Here is a 19,339-nt window from a genome sequence, read left to right as displayed (position 1 = left end):
CTTACACCCTCCTTTTACTAGTTATTACTTCAAACTCCTTATCCGAGGTCTTTTCCAACTCCTTCTTGACCCATGAAGCAATACTCGAAGCAGCCTCTTGAGGGCTCTCCAGATGAAGCTGGAAGAACCCTTGGAGCAGAGAAGGTGTAAACGTATCTTCTGGTATCGCGCTGGCGAATTGCTTTGCCAGGGCTCGTATCTCTTGCATGTCTAGATGTGTCGTGCAGCCCAGGTCGGGGGAGAACATGCGGATAAACATTTCTTCTGCGGACTTTTGGCTTATATTTCCGAGGAGCACCTTCATGTCGACTCGACCAGGTCTTATTAGTGCGCTGTCGAGCTGGTCTGGTCGATTTGTTGTCATTATAACGATGCGGCCTTCTTGTGATCCTACTCCATCGAGGACGTTCAGGAGGCCGGATAGAGTGCAGTTTGGTGCGTGGTTGCCGTCTTGGTTATTCTTTTCGTTGCTTGACCGGTCTACCCATACGGCGTCAATGTCTTCGAGTAGAACGACACAACGCGGGGGAATCTCTTGGAACATTTGTTCCAGGTCGGCATCTGTGGCGACGCTTGGGATCTTGACTTCGTACAAATCAAGGCCAAACTCGCCGGCAATGGCCACAGATAGTGATGACTTTCCAGTTCCGGGAGGCCCGTAGAAGAGATATCCCCTCCGGTAAGGCATGCTGCGGCTCTGATAGCGCTTTTGCGTCTTGGGGTCGAGGTAGTTTCTGATATCGACGAGGAGATCCTGCTTCATCTCGTTGTCAAAGTGAACCGTGTCGAGATGTCGAATTGGTTTCCGGGCTTTCGGCTTCCAGGCGAGACCATAACGATCTCGAGAATAGATGATGACAAAGAATTGTGTTTGTCTGTCGGAATATTCGCGACAGGTTTCGATAAACGTCTTGATGGGTTCTGCTGACCAACCAAAGCTGCTCACTGTGATTTCCTCACCTCCGATGCCGTCGTAACTGGGATCAGATAAAGATGCAGAAAAATCATCAATTCTGCGGGTAATCAGAAAGAGACCTGTGCCGTACCAGATCCATCTCGTGTTCCAATGAGGACAATACTGGACCGAATGTCGCGTCTTTTTCAGCGCAGCCGCTCTATCACCATGAGAACGTCCGATGTCGGTGCGGCCAGTAAAAGATCGATAATGGCGCCCCCTATGATCCATGATCCATTTAACGACGCTCCGATTAAGAGGATCACCCCTGGGATTGTGACAGAAGCCAGGAAGAAGCGGCGGATGTAACCGTAGGCCTCGCGCCAGATACGCTGCAGGAAGCGCCAGGCCGTGGGTACGGTTCCTGCAATGGCGATAAGCGACCCGATCTGCGTGATGTCGAGCTCCGACCAGCGCGAGCAGACATCGCTCATGACGCCTACGCCGTGGGACCAGGGGTCGAGGAGGTGCTGGCCAGCAGAGGGGCCGAGATGGAAAGACATTTCGGCTCAATTACGCCCAGCAGGCGTCGACAGCCTGGGGGATTGGTGATTGTTGGCCAGATTTGAGGCCAGCGACCATTGAGATGCACCCTGATGCAGTAACAGGGGAATAAAAGCCACCGGAACAAGTGGAAATGGAAGAAACCAACCAATTACATGGGAGAAAGAATGACAAGAAGACCACTCATTATAAAAAGTGAGCAGATTGATAAGGACAATTAACAATTGACGTGTCAAGCTGTAAAAGGGAGAAGATCTGGGGAAAAAGAGTTTTTTCACTCTCGGAACTGCGCCACAGAAGAAGCCACATTGTTAGAGCTTTGTATGATGGGTTTGTAAGGGACACTAACACGGGGATCTCGGTTGTGATGTCAGACGGAAATGAGGGTGGAGACGGACTTTCTTTTGCGTACCCGGGACTTGATTTCTCATCTTCCGCGGAATAGGGGCAAGCCTTCTTTTTATTGATTACAAATAGGTACAGAGTGAGGGCACACAGTTGTCGTGATTCGTGACCGTTTTGACATTCACGAATAGGCATTCTTGTTGAGGATGAAATGCAGTAGAGTGTGATTGTAATGAATGGAGCAGTCCCAAGGTGACCAGCCCCAACTCGGCGGCGGTCAAACATCCAGTTGATACCATTTCTTGTCAACAAACGACTTCTATTTCATGCCGCTGCAATCATTAGCACAAGTTCTCTCTCAGCATTGTCAACAAACATTCGAAGCCTACCCGGAACTTCACTTTTCCTCTGCAGCCTAAACCCAAGTCCTCTTCGCTCTTCACTCCGAGATCGGTCAATGTTGCCTAGCGAATATCTTTGAGATAAAAAACTGATTAGAGTCTGTTCTGGGTATATTGGTTCAATCGCCCACAGCTGCGTTCTTGGCAGATGTAGCTTCCTTAAGCTCAAGCGGTCTCCTTCGCGTTGAGCATCTTCCACTGCTTTCCAGCACCGACATCCTCATCCTCATGTCCCTTCGTCTCCTTCACCCACTCGAAATCCCCTCGCTTTATATACATGAGAACAAGATCCTAATTCCTTCCTGTTAGCGCCGCAACTCTGTAGTTCCACTTATTGAACGTACCTTTCCTAGAGTGAGGTTCAACGCTCCCTCAAAGTAAATCGGTTTGTACTCTTCCATGCGCGTTCTGTTCTTGATGAGACTGGTGATGTTGCTTGTCACAACTTCGGATTGCATCAAAGCTGCACGGCCTTGTTTAGCTCCTCCAGACTGAGCCACGTCGCCAATGGCGAAGATGTTTCCCTTGGATGATGGGAGGTGGTCAACTTGGAGAGTTGGTTTGACGAGTATTTCGCCAGTCGAGGCGATACTCTTCGGTGAAAATGTAGCCAGGAGGTCAGATCGAGGTCGTAGACCAGTGCATGGAATCTATAGTTCGCAATCAGTACGCATCCCTAAGCATGATAACATAACATATATGTCAACGTACAATCAGATCCCAGATTCTCTTCTCGCCATTCGAAAGTGCAATTTGTGTCTCCCCTACAGCTTGACCAGACTGTGGGGGCAAAGCCGGTCTTTCTTTCAGCAGCACCTCAATGTTCTTGGCGCGGAGAGCAGAAATGACAAACTCATGCAGCTTTGCCCCAAATCTTGGCAGAAGTTGATCTCTCGAATGTATGAGCGTCAACTTCTTATCGGGATACTTCTCTCTGATCTCCGTTATCAGCTCGACACCCACTGCTCCTCCGCCAACAACAGCGATGCGTTCGGCTTTGCTGATTCGTTGCTGAAATCCCTGTAGTTCCGTGATGCATCCTTCCCGATCATGCGACTTGAGACGCGCGGGTGGTGGCTGAGCGGCTCCGGTGGCGATAACCAGATAATCATAGCTCAACCTATTACCACTGGCCATTTCGATGTCTGTTTCCGTGACTTCGAGAGCCTCGTCACAAACACGCTGGAAGATGCCTTCCGGTGCACCATCCGCGATGTTGTCGTAAGGAATAAACGCCTTGGACTCTCTCCCAGAAAAGACCGAGTTTCTAGGAAACGCAAACGCATGGTTAAAGTGAGATTGCTTCTCTAGAAGAACAACTCGATACCCGGAAGGAAGTGTGTTGGCGAGCCGTTGTACAAGATACGATCCCGCAAAGGAACCCCCAACGACTACCACATTGCGTGGGTTTGGTGATGCTCGATATGTGTGTCTGTGGATGACGGACTGTACTCGTTGTATGGCGAATCGAAAGGTGAATGTCGTGATGATCTTGACAAAGCTGAGATAGAGACTCAGCTCCTGGAGTTTCATCTTGACTAAGTGAATGAAAGATGCATACTCATATAAAGATCAATGCTTCTAGCGTTCCATGTCATCCTTATAAGCTCTATGCCGAATAACGCGGCTTATAATGAAACATCGGTCTTCAGGGATACAATATGCCGTCGTCGGGGAATTCACCTGATCCACAACGGAGATAATCGGTGTACGGTTGGCCAGAGCACACGCTCACCCCGGACTGCGCCAATAACCACCCCTTTACAGCTCCTGTTTGTTTTCGTCGTCAAGCGGATGGTCCACGGGCTTTCCACGGACTCGGTCCTAAAAATCGAGACTTGTCAGCCGGGTCAGCATGTTCGGCCGGTCCCCTCGGGCCCGTCATCTCCGGGCGGTGGGGCGTTTGTCGGAAGTCACGCAACATGCCACAGCAGCCAGAAAAGGTTATTCTAGGTCATGGTGCTTTTCGGCATTGGCTTTCAATGTCTGCATGTGCCAATAACTGTGTTATTTATTATTGTGGCTGAGGGCTTCTTTTAGAAAGAGTGTCAAGTTCACACAAAAACTACTTATGGATTGGCCCTTATTGTGAGAAAAGTGATATTCTAAGAAGTACGGTTACAATCTTACTAGGAGTAATTTTCTCACCAGAAAATAACATACCTGACTTGGAGTTTCAGAGGCAACTACGTAACCTTGAGACACACCCGTCATCGGGATCAGGGCCTTCGGGAGCCAGATGTATGATGTTCCCAATGGTGAAACAGGGCCTGAGTAGCCCTTGACTCTTATCCATATCACCAGCTTTGAAAGCCAAAAAATACCTCCAGGCGGGACAATAATATAAAAATTGACCAAGAAGTGGGCTTCTCAATTTGGGGAAAAGCAAACGCCCAAAGAGATGGCCTCCTCTCCCAACGGCGCTTAAGTGATTGTCCTTCCTTTTCCCCTCGTGTATTATATCATTTCAACAAATTCATATTCTTCCTTTTCACCGTCATTCCTGTCAATCAGACCGACAGATAATCCCCATTCCACCAGATTTGAGACCCATTTATCCTCTATTGAAGCCGTCATTCGAGAAACCAAGAATCGAGATCCAGATTGTCGAGGGCGGTACTGTCCGGAGGGCCAGCAATAGAACCGTACCCCGAGTCCACAGACTGTATAGATGTTACCTGTGGCGGAAAGTCCCAAGATCCAAGGAGGTATTCTTCCGGTCGTGGTCCCAGATTGGCAAAGACCTGGGTTTGGTCACTTGCCGGCCCGGAAACATTTGAAACATTTGAGTTTGAGTTTTGGCGAATGGGGGTGTACATGCCGCTTGGAAAGACGGCGTCATTGTTGGCCACGTTGTCCCAAGTGACGCTAGGAAGCTCTACAATCGAACCTCCTTCAGCTGTGTGCAGGAGAGAATCGTCCAAGTGACTCTCCCCAAACATGGAAGCCAAGTCGAGCTCCAAAGGAGACGTTGATCCCATTTGACTCCGTTCCATATTCACAAACTGAAACTCTGGCGAACGACTGAAAGCCGAACTTGTAGGGGTCGGGTACTGAGCTCTCGTCTCAATCTTCAGTCCGTTTCCACCAATGCCTGGGGGTAGTAGAAAATCATCCTGTAGCGGAGTCGGCCCTATCAGCGGCACTTGTTTCTCCTGTTTGATCGAGTTCTTTGATTCCTCTTCGGGGCTTTCAACATTCAGACGTGGTATCTGAAAGTCATTAAATGGCTGCTCCTTTGAGCGGTCCACCTCGGAAAGTGTTTTCCGCAAGGCGATTTCCACCACATTCTCAATCTGTCGTACCAGTTGTGGGTTTTCTGATAGATTTGATTTGCTACCAAATCCACTCGTCGAGCAATGTTGGTTTGCCATCACATCGTCTGTGATATGTCTCATCAGCCCTGGTCCCGCCGCTCTTAACTGTTCTGTAACAATCCCAGGTAGTTTCTGTATTAACATTTGTCGATAATAGTCTGGAAACTCGGGAACCTCTGGTTCATAGTCTAAAACATCATTAGCTTCAACTTCAGATTAGGCAGAACAGATTTCCTACATGGGCTGGGAATGTTTTCCTCGTCTGGGAAGATGATCTTGTATATGGCACGCCACTTTTCCTCTTCATCGAGAGACTTCTGATACATCTTTCTACTTCTTAACTGTCCCTCTTGCTTTTTGTTGATGCCATGTGATTTTAGAGGTGGTTTTCGTCGACATGGAGTCTCGATGTGCTCGTCAAGCGCAACCTGTGTTTCAAAGTCTTCCATGCAGTGGTGGCACTGAGTATCTGATAACATATGGCGACGAAAGATATGCTCCCTATACACCGTTAGCTCTTAGAAGCGCTATAGGACTTAGGTGGTAACGGACTTGACTCTGTGGACACTAGACCAGCCAGGCCCTACGCATGTCCTGGATGCCCGGAATGCTTGCGGATCATTCTTGTAGAATGGGCAGGCAAATTTGTTCTTTTCCGACTCTTCTTCTTCATCCTTTCTTCTCTTTCCAGTATTGGGTCGACCGCTGCCTCTGCCAGAATCGTCAAAGTCGTCATCGTCTCTCTCGGGCGAGTCTCGTTTTCGTTTTTTGCCCGCTTTCGTTGTCCCATTTGTGCCTTCGTCGTAGTGAGAGTTTGGTTTCTGGCTTTTTGATGGCTTTTGGGATGTTTCGCCGTCCACTGGTGGTCTTGAGTTGCCGTGCTCTTGTCTTTTGGTGGAGCTTGCGTTGTCTTCTGGATCGCTAGAACTATCCCCAAGTCGCCTGTTAGGAATGAAATCCTTCTCTTCCATTATCGAAGAAGCCAATGGCTTATCTTCCAAACTCACGTACCCTTCAGACCTGATCAAAATGTTTCCTGTGATGGGATTGCATCCATTAACGCCATCGCTCGGCAAGATATTATGCGTAATTCCTGGGCTTGTGCATGACCCACGAATGGACCGTTGTCCTCTGCTCTCTTCGACAAATGAAACACATAGCGGGCTGCTAGGGTCTGCTTGACTAGAAGAATTCAACACTTGAAATGGAAAGTTAGAGTCTAAGACCGACTTGTCCGCATTCTCGCGTCGCAAATATGAAGTGGAAGAAGCCTCGACAAATGAACCGTCGCTAGAGGGATTTCCCCTGTGACTGCTTGTTTCTAGGTATTTATCCGATCGAACATAGACCAAAGCATCAGGCGTACAACTGTTTTCTGTCATCAAAAACCCACAAAACCAGTGCAAAGCGCGCAGGGTGAAGTTGGTAGAGAACAAAGCAGAGCGTGAAGGCTTGAGCAAGTTGTGCAAGGTTCGTAGAAAACGACTCGGTCGGGAAAGGAAGTGAAGAGAATCAGATGCCAAAATAGGTGTCGGTGTAGGAAGATCCTTTGAGGAGAGCTCTAGACAATCTTGGTCTCTGCTAAAGGTGTCTAGGCAGAAGTGGGCAAGGTGGGTAGCTGTTGTGAAGATCTTGGGGTCAAGGGACGACAAGAGAGGATCTTTGGTGAATTTCGCCACTGGCCGCCCCCTGCTCCTAGAAGACGGCCGGGGATCGTTGGGAGAGTCCGAGACATGTTGGTATTTTTTCAACATCCGCTTGAAGCTTTGGTGAACGTCCTGGAAGGCTTCCCAAAGATATGGGGCGCCTGCAGGCTGCCAAAGGGGAGAAGGGCATGAAGTCATGGATGGCAGAGCTGTGACGGCTGGTCTCGAGCATGCAGCTATCGATGGAGCAATCTGGAGTCCTTCTCAAGCTATACGGGGACATGAATAAGGGCTTCGGCAGCCGTCTGCGTGAGGGGTTAGACGTCGAGAGCCTGATGATGAAAGAGAGGGAAGATCGGGCTCAAGTGCACATGTGTGGGCGAAAGACAGTCGTACTACCAATTGAGGCTGAGGCAGCCACCAACCTAATTAGGTACACACATTTGCGGCGCTTAGAAATGGGATCCATGGCGGGGCTGGAAGGCCGCCTTGTTTAGGGCGCGAAATGTCATACATGGTAGTGAGTGACCTCCCTAGGCTGCCTTACAAGAGTCTTATTTAAACCCCCTGTGGCCCTTCTAATACTCAATAATAACATCTTGAAATTGTAAAGACCCGGTCGATCTGACAGATCTCTAGCTTTTGACCCACCCATGTCGCCAAGTTCAATGACCCATGCTGGACCGACAGAGCCACAACCGGAGAGACGGACGATGACAGAGGCCATATGACTGATAAAGAGAGCATTGCCCGAACAACAAACTTCAACTTCCTGACGTCCTCCTCGCCTTGTCAAGAATGAGTCGCAACCAGGGATACCCAGGTGGCCTCATGTTGAATTTCCATGTCGCCCGCAAGCAGTCAATGGCTACACAGCAAATCAGCACTTGACCCATCGAGATCCTGAGAGAAGAAACACACTTGGAGGCAGGATATTTATCTCTCGACCTTTAACCGAGGCAGTATTGTCTTGTCGGCCAAAGATGTGACGAAACGTGGCAGTATGGAGTGCAGAGAGGTGTGTGCGCGTACCTATCGGAGAATATTGTCGTCAAAACATCCCACTTCTTACTGCACGCATCTGCCATGTGTATGGTAGTCATGGGAAATCGCGGCCTCAAAGTTCATGCTCTTCCTGTTAAGCACGCTCCCCCTTCACCCTTTGGGGTCGCAGTATGCCACCCTTTGCGGAGTTCGTGCTGACGAAAAGACACAGCTGTGTAGCTTATGCAATAGTCTGCTACGGCTCTACTAAGGCTGAAGTCCCGGGTAAAAGCATCTACTACTTTTTTCCCTCTCTTGACGCTTGCTCGCAAAGCTCACCAGTCCAGGTGTGGTTCCACAGCTTCTTTAAATGCAACATGAATCAAGAGTGAAGATCTAAGAAGTACCACGTAAGCGGCCATGGCCAAGAGTACCGAGGCCCGCTGCGCCTCTAGCTCGGATGTAGAGGGGCGACGAATGCTCACCCATGTGAGAATTTCGCCTTGAGTTTATCGGCAGTTATAGCTACAATCATAGATCTTCTGCCACCGCCTCTCCCAAAAGGAAGTGACCGTGATGGGTTTGGTTCGGCTCGTTCGGGATTTGAGTCACTGCTTACCCGCTTTTTAAAGCCTCCGAGGTGTTCTTCTCTTAAGTCCGTCATGTCCATTGCCGTTCAGGGGCGCCTTCACGGGTGTCCGGGCAGACCCTGGAGTTAGCAAATGGCATATTTAAACTCTCTTCCTTGAGTTAATGCGATTTCATGCTTCAATCACGCTACTTGGGGGACATCCGTTTCGGTGACGCCCAAGCAAAGACATCTGTTGGCTGTCGCTCTCCGCATGGCACTCTACATGAAACGGTTAAATAGATCGGTGCCTGGGCAGAAGCAATTTGGCTATCATCCACGCCTTACCAGTAGAGGCATAGTGAGCGAGTGCCTTGCCGGCTCATCAAGCGGGCATTGAACGCTCTGAAACATTTCGACTTTATGGAAGCAAGGAACTGAGGCAGAGTGTCTTCCGTCATTTTATGGACCGTTATTTACCGGCACTCTGAATTTGGGCACTGGCAGATTCTACCCTGATGTGGTGGTCAGCTACCTTTCTCTATATATAGTCTGATTACCAAGATTTGTAGGATCCTAAAAGAAACGAAGCTTGAATACGACTTTGGTGAGATTTTACTATGGCCCGCTAAACAGACTTCAAAGGTATCACTTGCGACTTACTTCAAGAGATACGGTCCCAACACACTGGAATATCTAGCTGAAAACACCATAGCATATCCCCAGCACTCAGTATTTTCACCATGGCTCTTAAAGATTTGAACGGCCCTCTCAAGGCGGCCGTCAGGTCGCCCAAATCCAGCCCTGGTGACTCAACACTTGCGAAGCTGCCAATCGGCCTCAAGCACGGGTTCCACTGGGCCGTTTTTACGTCAGAATGGCTTAGGCATCGATGAAGAGTCCTGCAACAAGGCAGACCACGTCATCCTTCTCTTGGGTGCCCTGGGTGCTCACACATAAACGTGGGTGTCCGGCATGTGCCGGGGGCAGTCCGCTTCTCACCGGATCGACGGAAAGGAGCCGCTTTTGACAGCTCAGCCCCGGCCCCCTGGAGGGATCATCGTTGTTTCAAGATGAAGGGCGAGCACCAAACACGCCCGGTATTCACTCTATTGCCCGGAGAACTGCTATTCTTCATGCTTCACACTTCCATCTCGACGAGGGGTATCTGGGTCTGTCAACAAGTTTGAAGGACTTGGGCACGAAAATGCAGCCAGGCCAGACTAGGATGACCGTGCAGAAGCGCACGTCGGCAGTGCGCCTTACTAGCTCTACACCGCAATTTGCACCGCCAGACACCTTAGCGAAACGCTTCGCCAGACTTGGCGTATCTAGCGTTTTCGACTTACCCCAGCAAGTTGCTATACGCATGTGTACGCAGGTGAAGCGCTCCATCGCAACTTGGTATCCCAGGCCATCTGGCTTACATGAAGCTCAACTAGGAAGAACCAAGCTTTCTTGAACGTGCCAATGTAACTGAACCAAGAGTCCTCTTTATACGTACCTTCATCTTTAGTATAGAGCCAATTCATCTCGCAATTAGCCCAAATAGACCTAATCATTTCAGGTCGTACTAAACCACAGCGCCTACCTAGCCATCAACACCTCGATACGCACCAGCTGGAAGGGATATTTCTATCAAAGGAGCCATCCTTTCCTCTATAATTAGACTCCGGTATTGCATGATCAAGAATTTGTATGAATATTGAAGAAAAAAACTCAATACCGCAGCCAAGAGCGATCTTCATGTTGGCACGTGTCCCATGAATCCCCTCACAACTCTAAGCCACAACACTACGTGTATCTGTTTCAGATTAAAGGATCTCATACAATCTCAACTCTGTTCGCCTTCTAAATAGAAGGAGTGTTCCAGAATATTCCCTGTGCCCCCTGGATCATCAGTCGCCCAGAATGAGGGGGGATGAGTGTGGTATCAGGAGTGTTCAGGGCCAAGCAGAAAAGCTCAAGGCTGAGCATTCACATGACTCCTGAGTCACACGCAAGCCCTTCGTGTGCGTTGTACACAGTTACTCGAGGCCTATCGTGTCTCTCATGCTTTTATGTCGTTAATTTTTAGTTTCATGAGAATGAGGCAAACTGTCAAATGGTTCGCCACTGGGCGGCGGATTATCACACAAGCAGCCAGCCACAGAGGGCTTGGCAGCCCTCCCACAAACCATGGCGACAAATCACCGGATCATCCTTGTAACGCTACGACGAGAGTGGCGATAGCTTCAGCTTGACAGTTCGGTTCTCGCCCCATGGCAAACTATTGGTTATTGATAGTACGGAATTCTTCCGTTGGCCTCTAAAATCTTGACAAATCTTCAAGAAAGCGATAAGGCTTCATCTTCGCCCTGCTATAAGATAGAGCTATGCTTCGAACGAGGATCGAAGCGCACACCAGTGAGTCAGGTCGCCAACTGTCACGAGGTCCAATTGACTCAAACAGGCTGTTGACTCAATACTCCCATTGGGCCTGGACAAGTACATGGAAGACTCGGGCCTATTGGGAGCAGCAGCACGGCATCATGGCAGGAGATTTGGTGCCCAAGGCGCCAACTCAAGAGCTCGTTTGATTGGCCTGGTGCCTTAAGGCCCTGATCATGAACGGGGTTCAAAATGAATCACGTTTTGAGGAGGGACATGCTGGCGCATAAAATTAGGTTGGCTAACGTCTCGTACCAAAATCCTGTTCTGTGCATACGTGATTAAAATTGAATCACCCCCTCACGGCGCATTCATTTTGAACCCCGATTTCCAGTGTGATCATCGTCAAATTGACCTCAAAGAGCAAGTCCGCAACGTGCGGGAGCTCGTGGCGAAATGGTTACATGCCAGGATGCACTTAGGACAATGATGCTTCTATCGCCTGCTGGAAGTGGTGCTGGATTGAGGTTGGCGCGTCTGATAGGCGTCTAACCCGAAAACTCAAAGCCGAGTTCATTCTGAACCCCCTTCATGATCAGGGCCTAAATGTGGCCGTAACTTGTGTAGTGATGGTTGGTCCACAGGACTGCTTGGTTCGAAATCTGGGCAACATCACAACTCCTCTACCGTTCAACAGACTAATGAAGCTCTTATTATAGTGTAATGGAAGCTTATTGTTTGCTTCATATGTGCTGAGTATTTATGACGGCTAAGCTCACTAGTTTCACATGAACCTGGCAAAGTCTATAAACTAGGGGGTGAAGACTCCCGTTGCCATGGGCGTTGTTGATGTGAAGAACCAGAAACGTAGCGAAAGCAGAATAAAAGAACAACTTGTTTTTATTTCTTCTAAAAACATTCTTTAATATGCAGGTGTTTTTTTATTCAGATGTTTCCCAAAACTGAGGACGGGCTGTTGATTCCTGTCGCATGCAAAACTGGGTGCCAAACCTCGGACTTGTTTATAAGTGAGATTTCAAATGTGTTTCATAAGTACAGCAAATTCTATCAGAGAAAACGCTATGTCCTTCTGTATTCATCATCGTCATTCTTATAGATAGCTGTGTTAGAGTTGCTGTTGCAACTCGATAAGCGCTTGGCAATACCTTTCACAACGGGATCACCCCTTCAGTAACGATGAATACTACCGAATTTGGAACTTACTATGAGTTTTCTCTCAGTCTTTTGTCAGTTAGGGAAGTGGAGTGTTCAATACCTGACTGGCGTTGCACGACTCGTCAGTCAAGAGCTTGTCTCGGCACTCCGACAAGTCCGAGGTAATGTGGCCTGTTCTAGACTCATCCACACACATGAAGAGGAAGCAAAACCAACTCCTTGATGCCCAAAGCCGAGGTATACGTAAACAGGTTACCTGGCAGTGGCAATAGCTGCATCACGGGGTCGCCGGCTGTCGGTTACACTCCGTGCCGAGAGCTCCGCCTCATGGTGGCGAATAACTAACAACGACGTCTCTCTCACCTGGACAAAGCACAAACACTCAGAATAAGTATTTCCTTAACAATTTCTACATGCACATGCAAGTCGGCCGCCGCGAACAAGTCGGCCGCCGTCAAGGCAACGACGCAACACAGTCAAGGAGGAGAAACGGGGCGACCGTGTCCATCTCGAAGGCCTCCAACGAGGGCCGTTCCCGAAGTGATTTTGCGCTTGGCCAAGTCTAATGGACAGCTTCGAGTCCGTCTAGGAAGATGCACGTAGGCTATTGCATCAATCATGTAGTTGAAGATTTGAGACAAATTAGGGCAGAGTGTGGCAGCAAGCAGCAATGACCAAAGCTTCGAGCAAAGCTTCTTGCATGCGCTGCAAAAGCGGAATATGAACTCGATGTTTAATCCCAGATTGATTAATTTAAAATATATGATTTTCGACAGGTGAACGGCATTAAGTCTCTAATCCCACAGTCCCCTCGACAAAGTTTTCCAGAAAAGACATGTCCAAGTTCCCAAACTCCCAGTCTATGATAGAGTCCACAGGGAGTTCCTCGGTATTCTGTGCCTTGTCTCCGTTTTCGTTTACCGGCAAAGGAGAAGATCGAACTAGTGATAGATCTCGCCAAACATCCGCCGTCGTAGTAGCTGGTTGGCTGTCTTTCGCTGCCGTTTGGGTGAGAGTTGTCTGTGGCCCCTTTTCAGGACTTTGGGGCTCGATTCTGATGACGCAGAAATGAGGGATATAGATATCCATTATGGTGTCGTCGTCGCTTAGCTTGACTCTGCACCCGAGATCCTCTTCCTTCTTGCGCTCAGTGACCAGGGTGACATTGTACCTGCCACCAGATGCTGCATCTTCCTCGATCGCGAGGAGGTGTCGAAGAAGGGTAACCACCCTTTTTGCGATCGGGTCATCGTTTTGGTGCACCACCTCTTGCATGTACCCCAGGATCTGCTCCAACATGCCACGGTCACTCAGCCTTTGGTGTGCCAGGAAGTGAAGCCCGGCAGTCTGAGAGCCTCGGTTGCGCTGATCAGTGATGTGTGCCAGACATAGGGCCGCGCTGGAGGTGAAGACTAGCAAGTCCACACCTCGGCAGTAATAGCTGGCAGATCTGAACTCCCGAAAGGGAGCGAATCTGGACAGAATCTCACGACTTGCCGTGACGGCTGTCATCCTGTCATACTCGTATCCAGGCTCGACATTCGATCGCAGTAGAAACGGTAGATGCACTTGTAGTAAGAGGTGATAGTACATGAAGTGATCGTTGAAACGAAGCGTCTCGCGAATCCTCTCCATGTGGCCGGCAGCAGTGGGTATGGTTGGTGCTACCCAGTATTGGGCGGGCATCGTTGTAGAAGCGTCTTGTAAGATCCTTCCAATCTCTTCAACACTTTTCTTGTCATACATGTCTGAAAAGTTCCGTCGTAGAATACGCCCACATGCAACGGTGCAGAGACGATGCATCCGCTCCCATGGGATGCAGGAATCGAGGGCCTCGGCCTCGGCGTAAGAGTCATCAAATGAGCTCTGAGGTAGACCCAGCATCAAACAGAGATATCGGTCGAATTGGATGAGGAGAGACCACATGTCATCGGGCTTGACACTGGCACCGTCGAGAGAGGACGGTTCGACTCCCCGGTTCAGGCCCATCATCTGAGCAATCGCGACTGCTCGGCGCGCAGCGAGCCATGAGCGACGGAGATTTCCCGAGTAGTTCTCGTACAGCGCCTCGAGAAGAAGGCATTCGAGGCCTTCTAGCGAAGTAACAAGTTCGTCATTACAAGTAACCAAGTTATGAGTCGTCTTGACGAGTCGCGACATGAGTCCATGATATTTGGTACCAAGAGTGTCAAGGTGTTGTGTAGATGACGCTGGCATGCCCTGAAGAAAGGTCGCCAGTATCAATAGTTTCCGGGCTACCAAGGTTGGATGCGATCCTGATGGTGGCAGCTCCAGCAATGTCTTTGATGATGGTGGGGAGCCGCTTGTTTGGGTTAGATGTGTGCACGTAACTGCGCAAATGATAGATGAAGTTGCTATTGGGAGCCGGAGGATGGCATCCAGGTCCTGTGGGCTAGGCCAGGCTGCTAGGAGACCTCGACGTAAGTGATCGTGATATGCTGCTGTTGACGGGTCCTGGTCGCCATCAAAAGTCGTGCGGACTGAGTCTGTCGTTGGCGTAGATCCTGGGTGTGAAGCAACCTCTTCTTGGGTATCGCTCTGCATAATCTCAGTATCTCTGGGACCTGGTTGAACGGACCATGTTTCAACGTACCATTATGTCATGATTTGAGCGTTGACGAACTAAATTGCTAGATCGAAGTTCTGGTGACTGGGACCGACTTGGCCGATCTCTGTAACTCCGTCGTCGTGGTTCTGATCTCGCCGGTGAGACCAAATCGTCTCGATGACGAGCGGCTTTGAGAAGCTGCCCAACCAAAGCCTCAACATGGCCCAGCCTATCGACGAGCCCCTTCTTACTGTCAGGAGGAGGCGGCTCATCAGTCGACTCTTGACTGATACACTCGGTTCCACGGCGTTTGCAGCCTTCGCAGACGTCCTTGGTAGCGGCCGAGAAGGTGCACCGGGCCTTTCGCCGCTTGCACTCCCAGCAGCTCTGCGTGCCCTTGCGGAGCTTCCGGCGCTTCGGGGCGGGTGCCGAACCGTCCAATGAGGGCTCTCGGACTATAGATGCCGTGTTTTCCATGGTTTGGAGTCGAGACTGAGCGTTGTCGGAATCCCGGTGACGGAGGATGGGAGATGAGAGCGGTGGCTCGTTCGACCGCCGCTTTGACGGAGATCTGAGCCGGCATTAGTAATCGCCAACTCCGGGGTAGCGACGGCGGAATTAATCACAGCCATTAAGCCCGATTTGTGTTACCATGATTGTGCAAAAGGTAAAATATTGATGGACTGATTTTGTATTGTACAGAGTGTCCGTTCGATCGGCGGAGAGTGTATTGTTAGAATGCTGGAAAGATGAGGCTGCGCGACACGTATAAGTAGCTCCTCTCTCCCATCACTTTACTATCTATCAAAGGCATCATCAACCAATCCAACTTCACATTACACATTCCTAAACCATTCATACTCAAATACAAAATGGTCAAGATTGCTATCGCCGGCGGAGCTGGCAGTAAGTTCTTCACTCATTCGTCTTCACTTGACCCTTATTGACCTCCTAGATGTCGGCCAGGAGATCATCGACGCTCTGGTTGCCAGAAACAAGCACGAGATCATTATTCTCTCGCGAAAGGTTCATATTTAAACCTTGTTGTCTTTTATATTCTGTTGCTAATCTTTTCAGGATGCTCCCACCACGGAACTAGCTCCTGGAGTGACATGGGCCACGACTAGCTACGATGATGTTGACGAGCTGGCTGGAATCCTGCAGGGCGTTCACACCGTGCTGTCCTTCATCGCCAACTCGCAGGACCCCAACGCCACGGCACAAAAGAAGTTGATCGACGCCTCGGTCAAGGCTGGCGTGAAGCGATTTGCTCCAAGCGAGTGGGCTACGTAAGTTGGCCAAACCTTCGTATTGCACACCGACACCTCACACTCGCAGGTCCGGGCTCAAGCACGCCTTTTGGTATGCATTTAAGGAGGAGACGCGCAAGTATCTCGCAGAGTTGAACAAGGATAAGAAAGTGAGTGAAGAAGATCTCATTTTCAGCAAATCGACTGATCGTGCCCCAGGTCCTCGAGTACTGCCTCTTCCAGCCCGGCATCTTCACCAACTACATGACCTTCCCCTACAACTCATCCAAGCATGTAGATCTATTTGAAGTCCCGATCAACTTCCACCAGCGCCGAGCCATCGTCGTCAAAGGCGGCGAAGACGATGTCATCACCGTCACCACTGCTCAGGATTTGGCCAAGGTCGTGGCTTTAGCTGTCGAATATGAAGGAGAGTGGCCTCTAGTCGGTGGCATCAGAGGTGCAAACATCACTGTGAGCGAGCTTATCAAGCTCGGAGAGAAGATTCGAGGCAAGTCAACCCGACCCTCTGCTGGAGCACAAAATGCTAATATCAACGTCAAGGTGCGCCATTCAAGGTGGAGAAGCTCAACACCGAAGATCTCAAGGCCGGTGTCATCAAGTCGTCGTGGATGCCCATCGTTACCCATCCCGATGTCCCTCCCGAGTCCCGCGAGGTCTTGGCTGGAAGCCTCCTCGCTGGTATACTGCTGGGTGGCTTCCATGCTGGAAACTTTTTGGTCTCTGATGAGTGGAACAAGCTCCTCCCGGACTACAAGTTCACTCAGCCCGAGGAGTTCTTGACTGAGGCTTGGAAGGCGATTGAGGCTGGAGCCAAGACTGTTTTCACCGATTATTAGAGGTGCAGCAGCCGCTAGATTGGATACATAGACATCTTCCGGTTCCGTATACAACTTGACAAGAATTTATATGTGATCTACCAGTCTGATCCACCCCCTCCACCACCACTATCACATCCACCGCTATCACCGCCGCTATACCCTCCACTTCCGCCACCTCCTCCACTGCTACTGGGCCTGTAGTTATAGCTTGAAGAACTATAAGTATTGGAGTCATGGTGTTCAGCAACGCGAGCGGCCCTGGCTCTAGCGGCTTCACGATCGTAGTGTTGCCACGGCCTCGTGAACCCAATAACGTAGTTTTGCGGTGGTGGTGTTGATTTTCGTTCTATCTGCGCAGGCTTATGTTCCTTTTCCGGAGCCTTGTGCCCCAGTGGCCAGTCTGGAGGATCTTCTGCTGGCATTTGCTGCACCAGTGTGCTCATGGCGTTGAGCAGGTGTTGATTTTGCGTGTTTAGTGCTCCGGTGTTGGGGCTCGTAGTCGTAGTCTGAGTAGGCTTGCGGTCCTCAAACACCTTCTTCCACCCATCATCATCAGAGTTTGAGTCGTCTGCTAGGGGCTGTTTGTCCTTGGATGCGGGTTGGTTTGCGACCTGGTTCCATCGTGCTTGATATGGTTTTGGTGCCTTGGCTGATGCGGCTGCCTTGTTTGGCTGAGATGCTGTAACGGGCTTTTCTGGGGTATTTTTTTCTGCTGGCTTGCTCTGAAGCTGGACGGGCCTCGGGGCCTCAGAAGCGGCATCTTGTTGTTCCTGCTTCTTCGTACGGCGACGGCGAGGGAAACAGAGACACATGTTGACCGTGTTTGTCAGGTCTTGGCCCAGGACGGCTTGTTTGGTGCGTGAATCTTGAAGGCTTTCGGGCGAGAATTCACTGATAGATTGAGTGAGTGGATAAGTTGGTGCACCAAGTTACCATCTGACATTAAAAACATATCTCTCCACGATCAAGAAATGGCGTGTTTATAATCACCAACGCCCCGCTACGCAGCAAATGCCAAGAAACCCCATGATTGAGCTTCGCCTCTCGCTTGCTTTTCCCAAATTGATAGAAATGACGCAGTCTCGTGCTCAATGTCGGTTCCCAAAATGAGCGAGACTGACTGGAGTGGAGCAGCGAGGCAGAAATGGTGGCCCCTGTAGTGCTGTTTCAAGTTTAGGGACTCTTTCAGCTCGATGGCGATCCTTCCTTCACACGTGGGTCTCCCGATGCAGCCGAGGTGACGGAGGGAAATACTCCGTTGGTCCTGTCCGTATCTCGGCCGAGAGCATCCTGTGTTCTCATTTTACGGAGGCAGGGTGCTAAGCATGGCAATTTAGGTAGGTTTAACAGTAGGCAAAATGGCTGAAAATGCTAAAGTGTATCGGAGCATAGGTACATAACAACATATACATCAAGTCAGCTGATGCACAACATGGCTGAGATGTCACCCACTGAAGAATATCTCTTATCAACGCAAACATCTCCAAGGCCAGAAAGGACATGGCTCACAATATGGGGTCAATTTTGTCACGGTCTCACAATCAGCCCTTCACGAATCTTTCAGGGCAGCTGTAACAAAAAGAAGTGTCTTGTCGAAATTCTCAAGTTGGTATCCTCCCCCAAACACCTCTATAGCCCAAATTCAGTCCATAATTCCAACATCCAGTTCCAATCAAATCATACAGTCGTTCTCATGCGGTTCAACCTTCTGTGTTTAACAACCGCCGCCGCCGCCGCCGCCATCACCACCACCACCACCGCCTCCTCCTCCACCATCTCCTCCGGAGCATCCGCCCCCATCACCTCCTCCAGAGTATCCGCCGTCGTAGCCCCCGATGTAGGGTGCAGTGTAGTGGTGATGATGGTAGCTGCTGCTGGAGCCGCTACCGCGGTACTTCTTCTTGTGTGCCATGGCGGGCTTTGCAGGGTAGTCGTAGCCTGTGGCGACCTTCTTCTTTCTGAAGAATGGAAGACACATTGTTGTGGTTTTGCCTTGTTGGCTGATGATGTTCTTGTGTGTTGTGTGTTGTGTGTGGTGTGTTGTTTTGCCCTTTGGGCTATGGTGGTGTTTGTGTGTTTTGTGTGTCGCTCAAGTGGTAGAGTAAAAGGTGTTTGATGAGGAAAGGACTTGTGTGAAGCGCTTGAGAAGGGATCAAAGGCTGTTCTTATAGCTCTTGATCCAGGACTTTGACAGATTCAAATATGCATAGGAGAAATTCTAAGTCTAAAGCCTCGAGACCTCGTGGTTTATATAAACTTTCAAGATCGGTATGACAGCACCTGATCAGCCTCGCATTTGCAACTCTGCCTCGCCCTACGAGACAAGTTCAGCCCCCATTCACGTCATTTCAGAGGCGATGCATCAGCCCCCAGGCACCCGAATTTCGCGTCTTATCATTCTAGAATCCTTCT

The 19,339-nt window shown here is 49.9% G+C and overlaps 7 protein-coding genes across 7 annotated transcripts; 1 reads left to right on the top strand and 6 right to left on the bottom strand.

Annotated features, from left to right (window-relative positions):
• Nucleotide 1: 1 nt before the first annotated feature.
• On the bottom strand, nucleotides 2-1,458 carry MRS44_005757 (uncharacterized protein; the record flags this gene model as incomplete). The annotated part of the gene is made up of 2 exons (XM_065621523.1): nucleotides 2-1,078; nucleotides 1,132-1,458. 2 exons carry the CDS (start codon nucleotides 1,456-1,458, stop codon nucleotides 2-4), a joined length of 1,404 nt encoding a protein of 467 aa, XP_065477595.1.
• Nucleotides 1,459-2,370: 912 nt separating this feature from the next.
• On the bottom strand, nucleotides 2,371-3,738 carry MRS44_005756 (uncharacterized protein; the record flags this gene model as incomplete). Its single annotated transcript, XM_065621522.1, has 3 exons — nucleotides 2,371-2,496; nucleotides 2,550-2,855; nucleotides 2,917-3,738. The coding sequence occupies 3 exons, from the start codon at nucleotides 3,736-3,738 to the stop codon at nucleotides 2,371-2,373; spliced, it is 1,254 nt and encodes a 417-aa protein (XP_065477594.1).
• Nucleotides 3,739-4,778: 1,040 nt separating this feature from the next.
• Nucleotides 4,779-7,366, bottom strand: MRS44_005755 (uncharacterized protein; the record flags this gene model as incomplete). Its single annotated transcript, XM_065621521.1, has 4 exons — nucleotides 4,779-5,710; nucleotides 5,761-6,023; nucleotides 6,075-6,720; nucleotides 6,916-7,366. The coding sequence occupies 4 exons, from the start codon at nucleotides 7,364-7,366 to the stop codon at nucleotides 4,779-4,781; spliced, it is 2,292 nt and encodes a 763-aa protein (XP_065477593.1).
• A 5,686-nt stretch (nucleotides 7,367-13,052) lies between these two features.
• Nucleotides 13,053-15,312, bottom strand: MRS44_005754 (uncharacterized protein; the record flags this gene model as incomplete). Its single annotated transcript, XM_046272499.2, has 2 exons — nucleotides 13,053-14,825; nucleotides 14,881-15,312. 2 exons carry the CDS (start codon nucleotides 15,310-15,312, stop codon nucleotides 13,053-13,055), a joined length of 2,205 nt encoding a protein of 734 aa, XP_046140675.1.
• Nucleotides 15,313-15,707: 395 nt separating this feature from the next.
• On the top strand, nucleotides 15,708-16,945 carry MRS44_005753 (uncharacterized protein; the record flags this gene model as incomplete). Its single annotated transcript, XM_065621520.1, has 6 exons — nucleotides 15,708-15,741; nucleotides 15,791-15,861; nucleotides 15,913-16,124; nucleotides 16,174-16,255; nucleotides 16,305-16,649; nucleotides 16,694-16,945. 6 exons carry the CDS (start codon nucleotides 15,708-15,710, stop codon nucleotides 16,943-16,945), a joined length of 996 nt encoding a protein of 331 aa, XP_065477592.1.
• Nucleotides 16,946-17,022: 77 nt separating this feature from the next.
• On the bottom strand, nucleotides 17,023-17,739 carry MRS44_005752 (uncharacterized protein; the record flags this gene model as incomplete). Its single annotated transcript, XM_046274749.2, has 1 exon — nucleotides 17,023-17,739. One exon carries the CDS (start codon nucleotides 17,737-17,739, stop codon nucleotides 17,023-17,025), a length of 717 nt encoding a protein of 238 aa, XP_046140677.1.
• Nucleotides 17,740-18,641: 902 nt separating this feature from the next.
• Nucleotides 18,642-18,905, bottom strand: MRS44_005751 (uncharacterized protein; the record flags this gene model as incomplete). The annotated part of the gene is made up of 1 exon (XM_065621519.1): nucleotides 18,642-18,905. The coding sequence occupies one exon, from the start codon at nucleotides 18,903-18,905 to the stop codon at nucleotides 18,642-18,644; it is 264 nt and encodes an 87-aa protein (XP_065477591.1).
• Nucleotides 18,906-19,339: the final 434 nt, after the last annotated feature.

Source organism: Fusarium solani, assembly GCF_023522795.1.
Source record: "Fusarium solani strain SB1 chromosome Unknown bctg00000003_1, whole genome shotgun sequence".
Taxonomy (NCBI): Eukaryota; Fungi; Ascomycota; class Sordariomycetes; order Hypocreales; family Nectriaceae; genus Fusarium; species Fusarium solani.
This window is presented reverse-complemented; position numbering and strand designations above follow the sequence as displayed.